Below are 19,964 nucleotides of genomic sequence, written 5' to 3' on the forward strand. Positions count from 1 at the left end.
CATCTTCCCGGCACCGCCTTGTCTTTCCCGCCCGGCCAGCCCGTCGCGCAATTGCCTCGTCTTCGCCGCCGTCATCATGGACGCTGTTTCTGTAGAGCGCCGCGGGCCCGTCCCCGTGTCTCAAAACCAGGCACTCCCGTCCATTGCCTCGTTGACCGGCCAGTATCCTCTCCCGGAGCAATCGCCTGCTCATCTGCGGCACGCTTCAGAAGCTCGAGACTCGGGCAATTGGTCAATCTCTCAGAGCAAACGTGAGTTTACGCATCCGCCCTTATCTGCCGCGCTGCAACAGCAAATCTCCGCGCGATATGTGAAGAATACACTTCCAAGAGCTGCTTCAGCCTGTGGCGTCCACCAATATACTAAGTTCTATAGCAGACTCTTCGGGTGTGTCAAATACCATGGGACTCCAGCTTCAGACCATCCTGAATGCTGAGGACTCGCCATCACGCAGCTCTGTCCCCGACACTCCTTTGTGCGCGAGATACTCCAACCCGCAGGCCAATCAGCAGGTACTGTCAACAACGCTCAGCGTTCTCCACGTCCAACTGACACCTCCAGGGAAATGCCCTGCCCTCGCTCAATCACGGCTTCGACCACAACCGTGTCAGCTTCGAAAACACCTCCCACTTTGACTCGCGACGAAGCAGCGTCGACAGCCGGATGAATGTCGGAATGGGCCATCTGGCCATCAGCCCCTCGTCGCCGTATGATAGCCAAAACGCGTCCCGAGTCTCTTTAGTATCGAATCTTCAACAGCAGCGCGGCATTACCAATGAGCCACGCCCCAACGCAGTGTCTCCGCTATCGCCGCTTGGCCCACGGCCTGGAGCTCGGCCTAATCAGCCTCCTCGACGAGCTCCAGTCATCAATCCGAACCCCCGAAGCGTTTCAGGAATGCCGGATCCTATGGCTGCCGCACCGACGAAAGGTTACGCGTGGGCTTTTCCTGCAGAATTAGATCCTGAAGATAGGCGAGGTTCCAGCAGTGGAGATTCGAGCGGCGATATCCACAAACTGTCGCGCCAGAACAGCTTCGCTACGTCTGTCAATAGCAGCGTCTTCACTGCCGAATCCAACCTACCGCCTGGGCAGAAGAGGTTCGACGACGGCACTCGCCCCGAGTATCACATCGACGGATTCGGTCCTGGAGGAGATATTGCTACGACGCATCACCACTCCATGCAACACCGTAACGTCACGAATTTGCAGAGCGGTGAAAGTCCTTCGACGCCTGGAAGCGGCAACTACAGCCGTACCCCAGAGCTCCGTGTCAGTCACAAAATGGCCGAGCGGAAGCGCCGAAGCGAGATGAAAGGGCTCTTCGATGAATTGAATGGCATCCTGCCCAACTCGCCTGGCAGCAAGTCAAGCAAATGGGAGATCCTCACCAAATGTAAGTCTGGCACAATCGTTCCCGGAATTCTGTATCTAATACTCTCACAGCGATCGAGTACATCAAGACTCTGGCGAAGGCCCATGAGGCTACTCGCGCTGAAAACGCGCGTCTGCGCCCAGACGCCGAGTACTGCAGAAGGGCGCAGGAAGAGTGCGAGCACCTGCGCAACGAGCTACATGCCGTGTGGCAGCATATGCGGCGCGTCGATCCCAACAACCCGCACGTGTACGGCAGCATGACCAACATGCTGGCTCAACAGCATGGACAGACTCCGGCCAGCACGACTATCCTACCACCACTTCAACAACCACCCCAATGGGGCCCCTCTCCTCCTTCGGCCGCGATGCAAGGCGTCGAATTCGCCGGCGCACGACCCTACGAACATCGCTAGATGTACCGACGGCCTCTGAAACGATTCAGAGCATCCCGCGAGGTCTACCCGCGATTCTGTTCCTGTATATTAGCATTTTCGGATTTTGCACCTCACATGATTGACGGACCCTACAGCATCCATGTTTCTTCAACATACATATCCCGGACCCTGCTGCGAAAAAAAGATTTCACATGTCCGACACGGCGCCTAATCATTTTCCTTGTATCACGAAATAAGTTGCTTGCAACTTTCTAAAGATAATCTCGGCCGGATGCCTGGAGATCCATTCTGCATGCCCTGATGCTGTGCGTTGTCTCTTCTATGTTTTCATCATGTTTTCACGCGTTAAAGGTCATCGCTTTAGGGCTGGCCTAATGGAGGTTTTTTTGCTTTGATGGCTGCTTCAGGACCCCTGCCGGCGCGCACCTGGGGTGGAGCTGGCGCACGTGCCTAAGGCCGGATTCGCTTCCTGCACTTTGCACATGGATATCCCGTCTTCCCTTCACATTTCCTCTTTTTGCTTCTTGCTTTCTTCGAGATTTGTCACACCGTGGGGTCATAACTCTGCTATCTGGCCAGATCACTATGCGCTGCTCAATTATACCAACTGGCTGGGACTGGGATGTAGGGATCGGGTCGGAAAGGCGGGGTGCTGGGCTGGGATACATCGGGGTGGAAAATTTCTGACATCAACCCTGGGGCGGGCTACGGAAAAAGTATGTTTGCAGACATGTATCCTACTGGGTAAACATCCGTCTTTGGTGGCGCTGGCACTGGCATGGGGAGGGGGAAATCGGGGGGGACAAGAATAGGTTAGGCGAGATGCCCGTACCTGAGTCGTCAGGCACATGCGTCCTAACCTCTTACAGTAGACAGAGAATGGAGACGGGAAAGTCGTTAGGTAACTGCATAACTTATGAATGCATGAGTGCTTTCAATGACAGTTTTCTGGTTCTTTTGCGCTGCTGTGTCTTGGCTATCGTGAGACGGAGATATGGAGTTGTTCTGTTTTCTTTCACCACTCTCGGTCCGACTTTGAGCAAGTATCGTCATGCATTGCCACCATCGTACGACAATTTCCTCTCACTAGAACGATCTATTTCCTCATTCGCGTCTTTGAGAAGAGCTGGAAGTTCTCGGAACGCCGAACGTGAAGCCACGTGTTTTGAATCATGGCGCTGGGTGCTGGTGGTCCACTTCTGGGGTCCAGGTCCGTGCGATTCCTGCCCGACCCAACGCAGCGGTATGTATGTACATTAACACATTTAAGCGGATTAATCACCGTCCACACTCCTATTCTCCTCCCATATTAAATCGCATCTCATCAACCACGGCTACATTTCTGTCTTCTTCTCATCTTGTGTTCTCACCGATCGGCCGGTGTCCTTGTCTCAATTTTATCTCCCTCCTCCACGCGACTTCGCATTCTTCTCTCCCCAAAATCCCACTCCATACCCATACCCATCACAGTTCCATCCGCTGCCATCACATCCCTAACCCCAACCATCTCCGACAACCCCCCCAAGCCTCAAAACGGGTAAGCAACTCGCATCCCCAGCATGTATGAGAAGCGGTCCTCGGCACCTCGCCGCCCCATGCTCCCCTCCCCAGCTTTCTCCCATGTCTAATCCTTACCCCATCCTTGCGCCCTCATCCAACACCCACCCCTCCCCATCTCGCAACCAGCCCTACGGGTCCGCGGAGCGAGTCATCGCTTCCCGAGCGCTGAGCGCGGAAGCAGAGGACTGCTCGTTTCCCACGCGAGCGCTGCTTGCCACATGTGCACCACGCGACGCGACGCGACGGGACAGGTTTATGGGGGCGCTAGCTAGATTGGAGACGGTAGCCGACGGGCACGGTAGGGAGGGGTTGACGCGTGAGTAATGAAAGGGTGGGTGAAAGGTTTTGGGAGATGTGTCACGTGTTAGTTGGTGTTTGCACGTGGGTTTGGGAGATGGGAAACCTAATGCTCGTTCTTTCTTGTGAGTGTAGTTATATAAGGTTGTTCCAGCAGACTTTTGGGTTCAGATTGGAACTTGAGAGGTGGAAAAATGCTTAACGAGACTTCATGGCTATGTGGATCTGAAACCTATTGCAAAAGGTGATAGTTACGGCTTCTCTCATCATGGTACGGCGTGGCAGAGGAGCAAACAGTCCACAGGGAACAAAATCATATCAGACCACTGTTGAATGGCGTTCGATTCCGTGCGAGCCTTCAGATCCCCAGCGGTGATGATGAGCATCTCCTCCAATCGCTACGACTCTCAAGCCTACTCGCTCGATTTTACCTACACATCTCCAGTCAAGAGAGGTATCAACCCACAGATTGAAGAAGTACTGCCCATCATCACCACGGCCTGGAGTTCGCCGTCCTCCAACGACTCCATCCACTCATCCACCAGCAAATCCACACCGACGCCATAGGAAAGTCACCTCCACCCGGATCGAAGCCACCAACACCACCGTGATCGAAAATAGACACATTTGCATCCCACACAACACCACCATAGGAAGCTCGCAATTCGAGATTCCAAACTCTCTCCTCCCCATCTCCCATGGAAGCTTTCTATATGTCGATTTTCGATCCTCCCCAACCCTCCCACCCATGCCTTCTCCAAACACCGCCTCCAGAACTGCAAGCGCAGATTATATACGGCCCCGACGCCCGGTCCCCCGCCTCACGCCTGTCACGTTTCTCACCCGTCCACCGCTCTGCTTCCGACACTAACATGTGACTTCTTCTATCCCGGGGAGGCGGGGTACACGCTCCGGAGATAGAGTGTGTGTGACTGAGCGGTGACTGTACTGTAGCGTGATAACTTCGGTGAGTTGAAATTTAGGGAGGGGTGTTTAGTTCGAGTGAATGTCAGATTTGATGCGGTTTTCGTAGATGCGGTACGAGGCCAACAAGCCGTGCTCGTTGTAGCGTGACTGTGGACAGACAGACTATATGCGTAAGAGCAGAGGTAAGATCTGTTTACCTGAGGTGTTGGAAGCGACGTGCCAAAGGATAGAGGGAGCGGCAAACAGCTAGAAATTCGGGATCGCCGGGGAGTCGGGGTTGATGCTGTGGATCGTAAGCCAGTGGTGGAACATTGTGGATGTCGATTCTCGAACGGTGAGAGCAGCAGGAATAGTTCTTTAGAGTTGGAGGTGTTTGCGTGTGATAGCGAGTATGATATGATGCTACACTTAGATGGGTGTGTGAGTGGTAACAGAGATTGATCAAGGCGGGGCTCACGAAAAGCATCATGGAACACTAGCATCTAGATAATCGTTCTTCACCAGCAAATTACTACCTAAGGAGAGCAAATACACTCATGGACGGTGCATGGCGCACCCCTCGCCGAACCACAACCTTGCAGAGACACCACTAGCAGCGTGACGAAGGTATGGTACAGGGAAGGGTATCAAGCAGAAAGAGAAGAAACAAGACAACTTTTATCCCCAACCAAAGAAGAAAGGATTAGGAAACCGAAGCTACCCATACTCGTATCATGCCATCGTACCCAAGGCAAGGAGCCTCGAGCTGTGCAGAAATCGGCACAAATACGTCATGACCTACCAGTCGACATTCGTTTCCTATTTCTGCGAAATGAGATGCAGGCGCAGCAAGTTAATACTCAAGGCATCTAGAAGGTGACCTTCTTGCCCTGGAAGTCGCCGAAGCCACCACGGTTGTAGGAAGAGCCTCCACGGCTTCCGCCACGTCCTCCACCACGGCCTCCACGGTCGAATCCACCACGGCCACGTCCGCCACCACGTCCGCCGCGGTCAAAACCACCGCGTCCGCCACCACGTCCACCACCACGTCCACCGCCACGGGAGAACCCGCTGCCACGTCCGCCTCCACCGTTATCCGGGCGAGGAGTAGCGTAGTCAAGACGAATGGCACGGCCAGCAATGTCAGCGCCATTAAGAGCCTCAAGGGCAGCCGTAGCTTCCTCGACGGTAGTGAAGTCGACATATCCGAAACCCTTGGGGTTGCCGGTCTCCTGGTCGGTCGGGAGAGACACACGGGTGATTGTGCCGTACTCGGAGAAGTACTCGGAAATCATGTCGTTGGTAGCCTCGAATGAAATGTTGCCAACGAATAGCGTATTGGCAGGGGCGCCCTGCTGGTCACCGTAGCGCTTGCTACGGTCGTTCTTGTTCTCGTTGGAGCGAGGAGTGCTGAAGTCAACGTTCATGTTGCGACCATCAAGCTCGGTACCATTCAGGGCCTCGAGGGCGGCCTTAGCAGAGGCGGCAGATGCGAATTCAACGTATCCGAATCTGATCTATGTTAACAGATGATAGTTAAGGGTGACAAACAGAGAAACATACCCCTTGGCCTTGCCAGTGGCCTTGTCCGTGATGATACGGGCCCCAGTGATTTCTCCGAATTCCTCGAAGTGGCGGGTGAGCCAATCCTCATCAACGTTCCAGCTCAAGTTGCCAACGAACAGGTTCTTGATACCCTCCTCTGCTTCAGGTTCGACCTTGGTCTTCTTCGCAGCGGGAGTGGTCTCGGTCTCGGCCTTGCGCTTCTTGGAAGGAGCCTCATCTTCGCTCGAGTCGGAATCGTCGGAAGCAGCCTCAGAATCGGCAGAGTCGGCATCAGAAGAATCCTGCTCTGGTTAGTAAGGTGGTGATTTAGGGACGCCATGGTGTGGCTTACACTGTCCTCTGCCTTGACCGCAGCGCCCTTAGTCTTCGCAGCTCCGTTGGCCTTGGCCGCAGCAGGCTTCTCGTTCTCAGACTCGTCCGCGCTGCTCGCGCTCTCATCCGATGAATCAGAGTCCGAGGTAGCGGCCGCCTTAGCAGCGCTATTGGCCTTGACTCCGTTTGCCTTAGCAGGTGTAGGAGCAGCCTCGGCCTCGCTCTCACTGCTGTCGCTATCCGCCTCGCTCGAGTCATCGTCGGAAGAGTCGGCCGTTGCTGGGGCCTTTACGGCACCATTAGTCTTGACAACAGAGAGTTTCTTGGGAGCCACTTCGGTTTCGCTGTCGCTATCGCTATCACTCTCGCTGCTGGAAGAGGAGGCACTCGACTCGCTGGCATCGCTGGAATCCGCCTCGGATTCGGACTCGGGCTCAGGAGAAGGAGTAGGTACCTTCTTGGACTTCTTCGACGACTTCTCGACCTTGGCGGCAGCGGACTTGGCGACTTCTTTGCTCTTTGCCTTTGGGGTTTGAGCGGGCTTGGTAACACGGCCCTCTTTGACGGGAGCTACCTTTTTGGCATCTCTCTTCGAGACCTTGGCGATATCGCCTTTGCCTGCCTTGACTTTGGACATGTTGATCGTGCTGAAGAGTTTTCTTGATCTAGGACGAGTCAGTAACTGTGCCGACAACGGACTGGATGCGAAAAGAGCAAAAGAGAGGGTCGTGTGTAGTCAAGACAAGCAGAAGCTTGCCTTTGCGTCAACGACCTTGGACAGGTCAAGCGCAAGAGACTTGGAGAAGTTCGTCTTTTCGGTCTGGTTTCCTCAACGTGCAGTAGCCCACTGAATTCTTTAGAGACCGCGTGTGACACGGAATCCCTCAAGCCCACAAGTGTAATAGCCCACTAGCCCACAGAGCCCACAGAAGTCCGCTTCCAAGGCTGCGTGTTCCCACAAAAGCCGAGGAAATGTGCGAAAAAAACCCACAGCAGTCAAAAGCCCACTGGAACTGTATCTCACTCACGCGCAATGGCGCGATGAAAGCCCACAAAGATAATGTAACCCACGATGTGCGTAAAGGAAGAGAGACTGTGTCTCGAGTGCCCACTGACTTAAGCTCTGGTATTTGTATTTGCGATGATGTCGCTGCCCACAGTAACGCTCACAGGTATGCCCTCAGATAAACCCTCAGAAAGCCCACAAGTGAAGTCCTTGAGTTGATGCTCAAGGGGAAAGTAGATGGTGTCGCGGAGAAGATTGCGAAAGGTTGGTGTGGTGGAGGAGGAAGAAGAAAATGGCGAGGCGGGAGCTATTTGACATAGAAATTTCCGCGCTAACCTTTTAGGTGGGGCAGCTTTCAAGACGGTGAGAAATGCCAAGACGGTAGTTGCCGCCGATCCCTGCATGCATTTTGGAAGTTCAACACCAAGGGAGCATCGTGCCTTTTCGCGTCAGTACATCGGCTAGAGACTCGCTATCGCCCACCAAACACCTTCCTGAAACCGATATGCCCACTTGGGACCCATACAAGCTCCTGTGATCCGGTGAATACGGACCATGGCCTCTCCACAACCCCATAAACCTCGAAGAAGACGAATTCAAGAGAGCTCCCTCGCACACGTCACCCATGGCACAATTGATAATACGAATACCCCGAAGCCTGCGTTTCCTCTTGTTGCCTTTCTCTGGCCTGCTAAGGGAACAGTGTCACAATGGGTCATCCTTCCTTTGATGTTAATGGCAGTTGGGCTGTTTCGATGGACCACTGGATTTTGGGGATACTCTGGTACATACGGTTCTATAACTGGATCAATCACTGCTGATACTAGCAGGCTACGAGGCGCCACCCATGCATGGGGATTTTGAAGCGCAAAGACACTGGATGGAGATTACCACGCGCCTGCCCGTCTCCCAGTGGTACTTTCATGATCTAGAGTGGTGGGGATTAGACTATCCACCTCTTACTGCGTATCATAGCTGGCTGCTTGGTGCTGTGTATGTGAGATTATCTTGGAACATTGTATCAAAAACTTACACATCGCAGTGGCACGCTGATCAACCCAGAGTGGTTTGCGCTGTTCACTTCCCGTGGCCTCCATGACCCGTCCCTGAAAATATACATGCGCGCCACCGTCTTTGTCTCGGAATACCTCATCTATATACCCGCCGTTATAATCTTTCTCCGCCGATTCTCGCGACGGGAAGGTGTAAACCTGTGGGAAGCATCAATTGCACTTGTAGCTGTTCTTATGCAACCTGGAACCATGCTCATCGACCACGGCCACTTCCAATACAATACCGTAATGCTAGGCCTGGTGCTTGCTAGCATGTCTAGCATGATTGCAGGTCGGCCGCTATGGGGCTGCGTGTTTTTCGTAGCAGCTCTTGGCTTCAAACAGATGGCTCTATTCTACGCACCAGCTTTCTTCGTCTACCTCTTGGGCATCTGTTTTGTCCCGCGCATAAACATACTACGCTTAATTGCCATCGCGCTGGTCACCGCGATCTCGTTCGCTTTACTCTATGCTCCCTTCCTTTTAAGAGTAGCGTATGATTCATACCAGGGCATCGACATGTCCAACTTCTCCGTTCCTCCTCTCCTGGCATCCCTGCCTATCGACCTTAACGAAAAAGCGTGGTACTACCCAATCGTACTCCAACTCTTCCAATCAATCCACCGAGTTTTCCCGTTCGCGCGCGGCCTCTTTGAAGATAAGGTCGCCAACGTCTGGTGCGCGATTCACACCTTCCACAAGCTCCACCAATACCCCAGCGCTTCAGTCCAGCGTGCGGCTCTCCTTGCTACCTCTGCTGCCATAGCGCCGCCATGTCTTATCCTCCTCATTAAACCGCGCAAAGAACATCTCCCTTTGGCACTCGCAGCCACCTCCTGGGGCTTCTTCCTATGCTCATATCAAGTTCACGAGAAGAACGTGTTACTACCACTCCTGCCAATGACGGTCTTGCTGAGTGGGAAAGGAGGACTCCTCCCTTCCACTAGGGCTTGGGTCGGTCTAGCAAACATGCTAGGCGTATGGACTATGTTTCCACTTCTCAAGCGCGATGACTTAAGGGTTCCGTACTTTGTCCTCACACTCCTATGGGCATACCTCCTCGGTCTCCCGCCTGTTTCACTCTCCGCATACTCTGAAGGGACATCTGGAGGCTTGACTCTAGGAACAAAGATTCTTCACATCAATATCTATATCGCCATGGTCGGGTGGCATGTATTAGAAGCCTTTGTTCCCCCTCCAGAGCGCTTGCCAGATTTATGGGTTGTGCTGAACGTGCTTGTCGGTGCCGCAGGCTTCGGGCTATGCTATCTTTGGTGCTTGTGGAATCTGGCCGACAAGAGCGGCATATTCGCGAGCAAAAGGAAATCCGTTGGCAGTGAGAGCAAGCCAAAGACATTGTGAGAGTTCAAACATATTTATATATTCTATACCCAAATAAAAAGAAGCTTTCGATCTATGCATTGACGTTCGAAGCCCCATGTCGTTGAACAGCTGCTTTACTAGTCTCCTACTGGCTTACTACTCTGCGAAATTAGATTTACGAAACAAAACTTCACCGGTCACCTGTATAGCAAAACGGAAGAGCAAAAGAGAAGATGCCCAAGGGCCAGCGCCGAGGATCGAATTCGGGTCTTGCACGGCGCGGGCAATACAATGCTCCTGCGCCGAACACATTATAGCCAACTAAACTACACTGGCTTCTGAAGAATTTGAACGTCGTGGCCGACATGAACACCATATGAGACGCATCTACAGTATCAGCCAGCGCTGTAGACCACACACCGAATCAAGGAAGATATCAAAGCAGGCTTCAAGCAGGGCTCGTTGAGATTTATCAGCGGGCAAGTCAGGCAAAAGATCAACCGAGCACACTGAGTCGCCATGATCTATGCATTAGCTATAATGCATGATACTAGCACACAAAACCCTCCCTGTCCTCCTCCCTAGCCCCCCCCCCCCCCCCAACCCTTCAAAACTGCGTCTCCGTCCCCGCCCCTCCACCCCCAGAATGCCTCGACGCCCCTCCAGAATGCCTCGACCCGCCTCCAGAATGCCGCGACCCCCCTCCCGAATGCACCGACCCCTCCCCAAGCATCGAATTCCCCTGCGCCGTCGCCGCAGCCCCCTCCTCAAAATCTGGCTCGAAGTCCCCCCCACCACCACCCCCGGGTCATTCTGCCCCTGCGGCTGCTGTGCACCGCCAAACCCGCCCTGGAAGCCTCCCTGCGGACCTCCGAAGACGCGTTGGCCGCCCACCCTCCCTCCAGCCGCGGCGGGAGTAGGAGGAGCAGTAGTATACTCGGGCTTCTTTTTGCGCGGGAGCAGCGGCGCGCGCACGTGGACGTACTGGCACTTTTTGCAGCGCCGGTGGGCGCAGGGGCAGGGGGTGCACAGGGCTTGGAAGTGGCCGGATTGGCAGCATTTCCAGCGGAAGGAGACTTTGGTCATGGGTGTTAGTGGGTTGATATGTTAGTGCGAGTGGCGTTAGTTAGTTGTGAGGTATGGGTATGGGTATGGGTTGGGGAGATGTTGTGGTGGTGGAGGAGGAGGAGGAGGAGGAGGAGGAGGAGGAGGAGGAGAAGGAGGTTGATGGTTGCGAGATATAGGGTGGGGAAAGGGGAGGGTGTGCCACGAGGCAGTGATACGAGGTTTGAAGTGAATCATGTGTGGAAGATTATCAGACTTTGTTGTCAACACAACTCATCGAAGACCTGGCATACTCAGGTTCTGTGATAGCAAGGCATGTTCTTTTCTTCCCAACAAGAAGGTCAGGGAGAAACCTTTTCTGCAATTCCATATTTCCAAACTTGTATATGGGCGGGACACCAAAGGCAAAGCCCGTGGTGACTGCTCTCGGAGGCCCAAGAAGTCCCACCCTTAGCATCTCAACATCCCGATCAGTTTTCTGGCCACAAATTGAAAGGGGGTAGAGGGAGTTACCTCATCAGTATAGATCAAGAAATGAAAATAATCAAATTCCTCAGCTTTCAGTTTTTCAACCAATCAAGAGGCAATGGTGCGGGGAGGTTAGGCAGTAGAAACCCGTCGTCTGCAAACCTGTTGTAGACATCGAGTGGCACAAATTCGTCACGCTCCCAGTCCAGAGCATGCTGGACCAGGTGCTGGTGGATGTATTCTCAACATGTGCGCTGCCATTTTCAATGGGCCTCCTTGTAGTAAGGGGACGGGAGACCTTGAAGATAGGGGTGCTTAGCGAATGGGATTGTTGCTGCGGCCATTTTGCTGAAATTGTCCAGTTGCAGCGCTTCTTCGCTGATGGGGACGAGAGTAATATCCTAAAGCACGGATTCTCAATCTATCATTCATTCGTGAGACTGGTAGTCTTTTGCCATTGACGCGGACAAGGAATGGTGGTGATAGCCTATGAAGAGCCGAGCAGGCCGAGCTTATTTCCGCCAAGTCTCGGATCACAGGTATGGTGGTGTAATGCGAACAACTGCAGTTGAACCTAGGTAGGCACACGGATGTTGTCGGATGTTGTTACGCCATCCCTAGCCTACAGCAGATCTCTGCTTATACCAAACGCTGCAATTGACGAGAAGTTTATAAGTGGAGTAGGAGAGTATCAATATCGTAATCAAGCAACAACCATGACTGATATCCAAGCTTCAGTCGCTTTGAAGCCTTATAATGTCTCTTACACAGATCCCATCCACACGCCGAAGCGAAGTCTATCCGTCATATGCATTGGGGCGGGAGTGTCTGGTCTCCTTTTGGCGTATAAACTCGATCGACATTTCGACGCCTTTGACCTCAGAATGTACGAGAAAAATCCGGACACGGGCGGGACGTGGTTCGAAAATCGATATCCTGGGTTCGTATAATATGCGCAATATACCTTGATTTGCTCATTTGTATCTAGGTGCGCATGCGATGTTCCGGCCCATTGCTACACATGGTCCTTCGAGCCAAAGGCGGATTGGTGCGAAACATACGCATCATCTGCTGAAATCCAGAAATACTTCAAGGATTTTGCTTCCAAATACAATCTCAATCGCTTCGTCAAAGTCTCGCACGAGGTCATTGCGGCGACTTGGAATGAGGATTCAGGCTTGTGGACTGTTGACATTAGGAACAACCTTAATGGCAATGTTTTTCGAGACTCTGCTCGTGTGCTTATGAATTGTGGCGGGGTGTTGAATTCTTGGCAATGGCCAGCTATTCAGGGGTTACACGACTTCCGCGGCCCCTTGTTGCATAGTGCCAATTGGGATAAGAGCGTATCTTTGGAAGGCAAGTCTGTCGGGCTAATAGGAAATGGGTGAGAGGAAATCCATATCGTAAACCGTTAAATTACAAACACTAATGTGTTGCATCGCCTTGTAGTTCTTCTGGCATCCAGATATTACCTGCAATCCAACCAATCGCTTCGAAGCTGACCACATTCATTCGTTCTCCAACATGGGTAGCACCACTCATCGGCCTGGATGAACACAGGCGCTACACGGAGGAAGAAAAAAAAAATTATGCAACCGACCCGGAGAGCCATCTTCAAATGCGGAAGCAAATCGAAGAACGGATAAACAGCGCATACGAAATGTTCTTCGACCAGTCTGACAAGCAGAAGAGCATCAGATCCGTCGTCGAAAGCAAGATGAAAGAACGGCTGAACAATCCACAGCTTCAGGAGAAACTCATCCCCAGTTTCAGCGTCGGCTGCAGGCGTTTGACGCCCGGTGTCAATTATCTCGAGGCTCTGTCGGCAGACAATGTGCAACCCATTTTTGGGGAAATCCAGCGGGTATACGAGAATGGGATCGTGATGGACGACGGCACCAAGTACCCTATCGATGTTCTTATCTGCGCAACGGGTTTTGACACCACGTTCAAGTCCCGATTTGCCCTTAAGGGCCGCTCTCAAAAGTACCTTTCGAACATGTGGAAAGGTATGTGGTAGCATTACTCAGCTCTGTGAAGAAGCTCGCCGATGGCTAAATGAGATGCTCCTCAGCGAAACCAGAAGGATACTTTGGGCTAGCAGTGTCTGGATTCCCTAATTATTTCATGACTCTCGGTCCCAACTGCCCAGTTGGAAATGGGCCAGTGCTCATTGCCATTGAGCTGCAAATCCAGTATGTGATCACGATGCTTTCGAAAATGCGAAAGGAGAACATCATGTAAGCCAAATTCCTTCTGACTGGCTTTCCAAGTCGGCATTCACTTCGTGAGAACGCACTAAAATGCAACAGGGCATTTGACGTATCGAGGGAAGCACAAGACGAACTGAACCAGCACAAAGATAATTACATGGAGAAAATGAGCAAGTCCCCCACCATCCATCGCCCACCTCATTTTAAGCTATTCTACACGCGTTCTCAAGAACAGCTATTAATAATTCCCGTCTGCAGTCTGGAGCGAGGACTGCCGCTCATGGTACAAGACCGGACCCGGCGCCGGCAAGATTACAGCGCTCTGGCCTGGGTCCACACTACATTACCTCGAAGCCATCAAGCAGCCCAGGTACGAAGATTGGAAATTCACATACCCAACGAATCGCTATGCATACCTTGGAAATGGCTTGTCGACGGCGGAGAAGAGGACAGGTGATTTGTCTTGGTATATCAAGAATAAGGACGAGAGTGTAATAGACCCGTGTTTGAAAACATCGCGGCTATAGAGTGTTGCACTGGATTAATCCGTATCTGAGAGGGATGATCTCCTAGTTCGTATAATTGACTATAAGAGTGCATACTTGAAGTGTCTTATGTAAAGGAAATCCTTTGAGTTTTCAAATCATATTGATCCGTATTCCACAGATAATCATATTTCAAATGTTTCCACTGCACCTCCTCGATGTGGATAATTGTGACTCAGGATTGCTATGGACCAACGATGCCACATTTGAGACGTACCATCCCAGAATCTTGACGCCAATAGACTCAATATATTAGATCAAGCTCCAGCTGATTATAAGCCGCTTGCCAGCCGTCCAAGTCATCTTGGCCCTGGTCCAGAAAGTCCACCGAAGGAGAAGTGGCTGTGAGATAGTCTTCAATATGTTCCATCGTGGTGATACCATCATTACGTTCACTGCTTCCAGGTGGCTTCAGTGATGGGTTAGGGATATCAGAATTAAATTCTCGCTCTTGGCTGGTGGGGGGTTGGGCCCCGAATTGTGGCGCCGTAGACAAGGAGCTGAAGTTAGTTTGAGATTGCTGAAATTGGTTGCGAGGAGATCTCTCATGAAAAGTTGATCTCCAGCCTTGCGATGATGGATCTGGCCTTTGAACGATGTCTGCACAGTTCATGGATAATTAGCAACATATTTGCCAGAGGAGAGAGAAGCGCTTAGCCCATTGGAGCAATATACATTATCATGCGATTTACCTACTTTTGGCTGTAAAGCTCTCCCTGCTGTCATTTGCCTCATCGGTAACTCTATTAATGAGTTTCTCGATCCACACGGCTATGGGGTATAAGTCTCCTAATCGTCGAAGGCATTTCATATTCATGGAGAAGTCATCGTCCCTCGAAAGATCAGGGATCCCTCTTTTCGAAACAATTTGAACAGTCATAGCGGCGAAAATAGAGTAACAACTGGATTATTGTTAGGTTTGAGTCTTGTTTCTGCAATAAACTTACCAATTAAAAAGAAGAGATTCTGTGCCCCAGATGCCCGACAGCTGGTTGCTAAGTACCGTGATCATGTGTGCCGCATGGTTGGCAACAAGCGAGTATACATCGATGAATGGGAACGATGAAGAATAATTGCGCGCAATTGACCGATTGAGGATGAGGACTTGTGTACTTTTCAAATGATTAGCTAGAACAGGAATAGCAAGATTGAGTAATATACTGGAAGGATATGTGCAAGTAGAATACAGCAGTGCCTGATTCTTTCGATGGATTTTTTAGTTCTGTTGGCATTTCTGCCTGCCAGCTTTCACATGCCGAGATAACGTCTTGCCTTGACTGCTCCTTATGGCTTCGATTAGAGAGTGTGCTGGCAGGACCAAATTCTGCCCGGAGTAGCGATCTCACTAGCAGGATGTTAGAGCTAGAAGATGTGAAGGGGCGAGAGATGTGCACCTTCTCGCATCAGTTTTAACAACTGGAGAAAAGATAGTTTTGCTTCCAGACTCATATTCTCATCCATATCCTCTAGACAAGGTACTTCTACGTCACAGTCCTCATCTTGAATCATGACTGGCATTCCTGTCGCTGACGCACACTGACGATCTCGAATCTAAGGCAATGTCTGGTGTCAGCGAAAATGAAATAAATGAAGGATCCCACTGTGAGGGGTTCTGGTTCTTACATATAAGCACCACCAAATTCGACGGCAGAGACTTCGATTAGATGGTTTCAGCTTCTGTATTTCCGTTTTCTTGTGCAGGCCGAGGAACTGGGCTTGCCGGATTGCTGTGGATAGCCAAAACTTCATATCTTTCCAATCTCTTGGAGACATCCAATAAAATTGCATAATGAACATGCATTGTATCAACGCCAGTGTTGCGGTTTTGCGAGATGAATCGAAACCGGCCGAGACCTTGTCATGGAAATATTGAATCGCCTCCATGCGGGTGGCAAACCCGTTCTTTCGAAAAAGCTCTTTATTACAGTGCGTCACACCAGCTAGCAGCACTGTATCCAGCAGTAGCCTTGGCAGCGTTTTTGCTCGTAGTGATTCCTCGAAGTCGCGTCCGTCAACGATGGGAAAGATTGTATGAAACTTATCAAAGAAGGAGGAAATCAGCTCTCTGCAAAATGACGGTGTCAGAGGACTCGAAAACGCCCTATGCACACCCGTTGAGTTCAGGTCTAGAAACACTTGCGCTGCTGGGATCACCCAAGTTCCTCCGAGGTACCACACCGATACATCTCCCGCTTGGTTACCGACACTGATCACGTCTGCTGCTTTCGTCCAAGTCTCGCTTTCGTTTGATTCGGAAGGGTTCGTAACGCTGGACTCAACGACCGAACCCTCGTCATCCTCTTTATCGCCCTCATCTGGAGGGTATGCAACGTCCGACAGAGGTGATGTAGCTGGTGGGCCTCGCCCTTCACGCGTAAGCTCGGCAGCTTCTTCCGAATTGGACGATAAGAGCTGGCGCATGCTCTTTTTCCTAGGTGCAGACCTATCAGCAATTTTATCAGGAGTGTTCCGAAGAAAGACGGATAAAAAGTCAATCTACCATTTCCTCTTGGACTGGATGAATTGGCAATCAGTGAGACCCAGCTCCGAGCAGGCTGAACACGGTAAGCCGATTGTAGAAGCATTGCATTTTGCTCGGCGACGGTTACAGCGTATACAGGCGATGTGCGACCTTTTCAGCGGTTTCTTGCCTGTCGGAGTTGAATTCTTCGTTGTCGTGTTGGAAGCAGACGCCTCCATTCTTCGTCTGTTCGCTGCGGACGTGTTGATTCTGGAGATAAATGTAGAAGGAATAGATGCAGGAGGAAAGTGTTACAAGCTGTAGGTAAAGCAGAGAGTAGAGGGTGATAAGGTGGAGTGGGAGTTCTGGTAGGCTTTAGTAGTGCTGCGGGGGCCCACCAGGGGAAGAATGCGGGGTGCGGGGAACAAAAAGATCAACACCGAGATATACAATCGGCATGAAACGTGCATAAAATACGGACGTTGTTAATTATACTGCCCCCTTTACTAATCATACCGCCCCAAATTGATAATCGTACTAACCCCCCCCCCCCAAACGCAACGCTCCGATCGGCCAAATCAACAGGCCGACACCTCCAGAACGTACCAACGAACTCCTCTCTCTCCTCCTTGTGCTATGGACCCCCCTCCTGCAGGCTACCACGCGTCAATTGAGGCGGCGGAGGCCTCAGCTAAGCTCTTTGCAAAGGAACACGGCTACGCGCTCTCCCGGCTCCGTAGCCACAAGAATAAGAAGGGCCAAGTTCATCGAGTCACTCTCCGCTGCGACTGTGCTGGGACATACATCTCAGCTGCAGTTCGAAAGAACGCAGCTTCAAAGGCATGCGGCTGCGAATTCCTTCTTGATATCCGTGTTGTAGACCATAGCACAGGCAGGAGCTTCCTTGAACCTGTTCAAGGCCATGAGAAGCATACCGGCCACGATCGCTTCCTTGAAATCGAAGGTCTACCTGCTACTCTTCGCAAGCGTACGCCTTCCATGGTTGCAGAAATCCGTCGCCAGATAGACTCCAATGTTGCTCCAGATGCAATCCTTAATGGCCTCCTTCTCGCTGGCCGCCATATTGATATCCGAGATATCTACAACGAGAAGCAGAAGTACAAGAGGGAGGAACTGGCCGGCCTCACGCCTACGCAAGATATTCAAGCAGCTAGAAATATATACCAGACCAGACGGCGGGAAATACGAGTATAGCTTTCTCCTGGATGACAACGACAACCGAGTAACACACCTCTTCTTTATCCACCCAGAGAGCCTTAAGATGTTCAAAAGGAACCTAGATGTTGTACCTCTTGATTGCACATACAAGACAAACCGATTCAGGATGCCAATGCTCTACATCACAGGGGTAACCTCTACAAATCAGAACTACGAGCTCGGCTACGCCTTTCTTTCTGGAGACACTAATGCTGATTACCAGTTTATAACTGGTTCACTTCAAGAGATATGCCAACGCCTGCAGATTATGCCCAAGGTCTTCATTACGGATAAAGAAGCAGCGCTAAAGAAGGCTCTATATGCATCATTCCCTAGCGTACCTCAGATTCTATGTAAATGGCACATGATGAATAAAATAGGATTAAAAGCTATGGAGGTCTGGAAGGAGCATGAGCGTGCAGTAATTACCGCCATTGAACCTGAGCCTACACCGGAGCAGCTTAATGTTGTACAGGCTAATCGACAGCGATTTCTACAAGCATAGAATCACGTAATATCACAGCCAAACCAACATCCCTTTCTTGAAGCTTGGAAGGCCCTCACAGATACGTACGAAGTGACTAAACCTTCGCTAGTTACCTTTCTACAAGATGAGGTGGTGGCCATGGCGCTTCCAGCTTGCTAATTGCTATATTAGCAAGCTTCAACACTATGGAAATACAGTTACTTCGCGGCTAGAAGGCTCTCACAGCTACCTTAAGAGGGCCTTAATGAACCAAAAGGGCGACTTATATAACGTTGTTAACGATATTACAAGCCTCATTTAAAAGCAATGTAATAAGCTTGGTAATGATATTGCCCGGGAGCAGCGCGCTCCTCAACACGCTATCAAAGCTGTGCTCGAATTTAAGCTCCTTATTGGAAAGGTTACAGCTGTAGGCCTATACAAGCTTAAAGAGCAGCTTGAGCTGGCTAAGAAAGATGAATTCACTCAAGAGTGCTACAACAACTTCTCCAGTACCTATGGTATGCCTTGTTGTCACATAATACACCGGGCGCTCCACCAAACTGCGACAAGCGAGTACAAGATTCCACTTAGCTTGATTGACGAGCACTGGCTGTATGTAGTGGCCGGCCTACAGCTCCGGATCGTCATAGGCCTCATCTATCAACACAGAGAGAGCCCTCCGAGTTCGAGCTTGTAGCTGCGAACAATCCAGTGAACAGAGCAATTGCAGCTCGTAGCCGACGTGGAGGTGGACATACGCAGCAGGTAGCTCAGCAGGTAGCTCAGGAGGCAGCTCCGGAGGCAGCTACACAGCAGCTCATCCAGGAGGCAGCTCCATTCGCAGCTATGCAGCAGCTCACTCAGCAGGTTCAATTCGTTTACGAGACTCAGCTTTCAACTTAGCTCACACAGGAAGCTCAACACCAAGCTCCTAGGCGTGGCCCCGGCCGCCCTCGCAAGTACCCTGTAGGCGTGCAGAAGCCAAGAGCTCCAGCGAAGCCACCGAAGAAGCAGGTCGATGTCATCGCTGAGCTCAAGCAACAGCTATAGGCGCAGAACGCTGCTAACGAAGAGCTTCGGCGTCGCTTAGAGGTCGCTCAGAGCACAGGAGGGCTCACAGACGAGCAGCAAGCTGCTGAGGCGTTTCCATGGCTTAATGATGATGTTGTAAATAGCTTATATAGCTATATAGCATACGCAGGTGCTTGAATATATCAATTCATTTGACGTTCCTTACGTGCTCCGGAGGAGGTGTCGGCCCGTTGATTTTACCAATCGAACCGTTGCGTTGGGGGTAGGGGGCGGGGTAATACGATGTTGCAGACCAAGGCATCAGCCGTGGAGGCCTGAGGCAAAAACTGCATTAATAAGCTTGCCATCAAAGCTAACGTAATCCACAAGTTAGTGGCCCGCACAAGCTAGTGGCCCACCCAACTCAACACGCGACGCGTCGTCCAACAACCACCCCAATGGCAGCACCACAACAACAAGAAGCCATCTTTCAAGAAGGCAGAGTTATTCTAGGCGTTCAAGCCTACAAGACCGGCCAAATTACATCCTTCCGAGGCGTTGAGAAACTATACGATGTGCCCAGAAAGACGGTTACGCGTCGCGCCCGTGGTATTCCTCCACAACGCGGTGCTATCTCCAAAAATCGCCGTCTTACACCTGTACAAGAAGAGGTTCTTGTACAGAGGATTCTGTCGATGGACCAGCGTGGCATGCCGC

The 19,964-nt window shown here is 51.4% G+C and overlaps 5 protein-coding genes and 1 non-coding gene across 6 annotated transcripts; 3 read left to right on the forward strand and 3 right to left on the reverse strand.

Moving 5' to 3' along the window:
• Positions 1 to 401: 401 nt before the first annotated feature.
• BDZ99DRAFT_393135 (uncharacterized protein) lies at positions 402 to 1,790 on the forward strand (the record flags this gene model as incomplete). The annotated part of the gene is made up of 3 exons (XM_033715830.1): positions 402 to 512; positions 562 to 1,396; positions 1,447 to 1,790. 3 exons carry the CDS (start codon positions 402 to 404, stop codon positions 1,788 to 1,790), a joined length of 1,290 nt encoding a protein of 429 aa, XP_033573767.1.
• Positions 1,791 to 5,194: 3,404 nt separating this feature from the next.
• Positions 5,195 to 7,242, reverse strand: BDZ99DRAFT_465594 (RNA-binding domain-containing protein). The gene is made up of 4 exons (XM_033720579.1): positions 7,171 to 7,242; positions 6,433 to 7,078; positions 6,099 to 6,382; positions 5,195 to 6,047 (listed from the first exon to the last, which is right to left on the reverse strand). Exons 2-4 carry the CDS (start codon positions 7,048 to 7,050, stop codon positions 5,405 to 5,407), a joined length of 1,545 nt encoding a protein of 514 aa, XP_033573768.1. The 5' UTR covers positions 7,051 to 7,078; positions 7,171 to 7,242; the 3' UTR covers positions 5,195 to 5,404.
• Positions 7,243 to 7,909: 667 nt separating this feature from the next.
• BDZ99DRAFT_573523 (ALG6, ALG8 glycosyltransferase) lies at positions 7,910 to 9,894 on the forward strand. The gene is made up of 3 exons (XM_033728301.1): positions 7,910 to 8,203; positions 8,250 to 8,412; positions 8,462 to 9,894. The coding sequence occupies exons 1-3, from the start codon at positions 7,975 to 7,977 to the stop codon at positions 9,831 to 9,833; spliced, it is 1,764 nt and encodes a 587-aa protein (XP_033573769.1). The 5' UTR covers positions 7,910 to 7,974; the 3' UTR covers positions 9,834 to 9,894.
• A 142-nt stretch (positions 9,895 to 10,036) lies between these two features.
• BDZ99DRAFT_t62 lies at positions 10,037 to 10,130 on the reverse strand. The gene has a single exon. It is a non-coding gene; the product is annotated as a tRNA-Ala (tRNA).
• Positions 10,131 to 12,043: 1,913 nt separating this feature from the next.
• Positions 12,044 to 14,166, forward strand: BDZ99DRAFT_537672 (phenylacetone monooxygenase; the record flags this gene model as incomplete). The annotated part of the gene is made up of 6 exons (XM_033726618.1): positions 12,044 to 12,267; positions 12,316 to 12,714; positions 12,780 to 13,339; positions 13,405 to 13,570; positions 13,643 to 13,713; positions 13,802 to 14,166. 6 exons carry the CDS (start codon positions 12,044 to 12,046, stop codon positions 14,068 to 14,070), a joined length of 1,689 nt encoding a protein of 562 aa, XP_033573770.1. The 3' UTR covers positions 14,071 to 14,166.
• Positions 14,167 to 15,187: 1,021 nt separating this feature from the next.
• Positions 15,188 to 16,701, reverse strand: BDZ99DRAFT_500866 (uncharacterized protein). Its single transcript, XM_033723754.1, has 4 exons — positions 16,589 to 16,701; positions 15,712 to 16,519; positions 15,483 to 15,639; positions 15,188 to 15,433 (listed from the first exon to the last, which is right to left on the reverse strand). Exons 2-4 carry the CDS (start codon positions 16,507 to 16,509, stop codon positions 15,213 to 15,215), a joined length of 1,176 nt encoding a protein of 391 aa, XP_033573771.1. The 5' UTR covers positions 16,510 to 16,519; positions 16,589 to 16,701; the 3' UTR covers positions 15,188 to 15,212.
• Between the last annotated feature and the right edge of the window lie 3,263 nt (positions 16,702 to 19,964).

This window comes from Mytilinidion resinicola, assembly GCF_010093595.1.
Source record: "Mytilinidion resinicola strain CBS 304.34 unplaced genomic scaffold BDZ99scaffold_15, whole genome shotgun sequence".
Classification (NCBI taxonomy): Eukaryota; Fungi; Ascomycota; class Dothideomycetes; order Mytilinidiales; family Mytilinidiaceae; genus Mytilinidion; species Mytilinidion resinicola.

Coding starts and splice junctions, on each gene's coding strand:
- BDZ99DRAFT_500866 (XM_033723754.1), bottom strand. CDS start 16,509: ATGCGCCAGCTCTTATCGTCCAATTCGGAAGAAGCTGCCGAGCTTACG. Junction 15,640..15,711: donor GAATTTGGTGGTGCTTATAT/GTAAGAACCAGA, acceptor ACATTGCCTTAG/ATTCGAGATCGTCAGTGTGC. Junction 15,434..15,482: donor GTTAAAACTGATGCGAGAAG/GTGCACATCTCT, acceptor ACATCCTGCTAG/TGAGATCGCTACTCCGGGCA.
- BDZ99DRAFT_465594 (XM_033720579.1), bottom strand. CDS start 7,050: ATGTCCAAAGTCAAGGCAGGCAAAGGCGATATCGCCAAGGTCTCGAAG. Junction 6,383..6,432: donor CGGTCAAGGCAGAGGACAGT/GTAAGCCACACC, acceptor TAACCAGAGCAG/GATTCTTCTGATGCCGACTC. Junction 6,048..6,098: donor GCCACTGGCAAGGCCAAGGG/GTATGTTTCTCT, acceptor AACATAGATCAG/ATTCGGATACGTTGAATTCG.
- BDZ99DRAFT_573523 (XM_033728301.1), top strand. CDS start 7,975: ATGGCCTCTCCACAACCCCATAAACCTCGAAGAAGACGAATTCAAGAG. Junction 8,204..8,249: donor TGGATTTTGGGGATACTCTG/GTACATACGGTT, acceptor TGATACTAGCAG/GCTACGAGGCGCCACCCATG. Junction 8,413..8,461: donor AGCTGGCTGCTTGGTGCTGT/GTATGTGAGATT, acceptor TACACATCGCAG/TGGCACGCTGATCAACCCAG.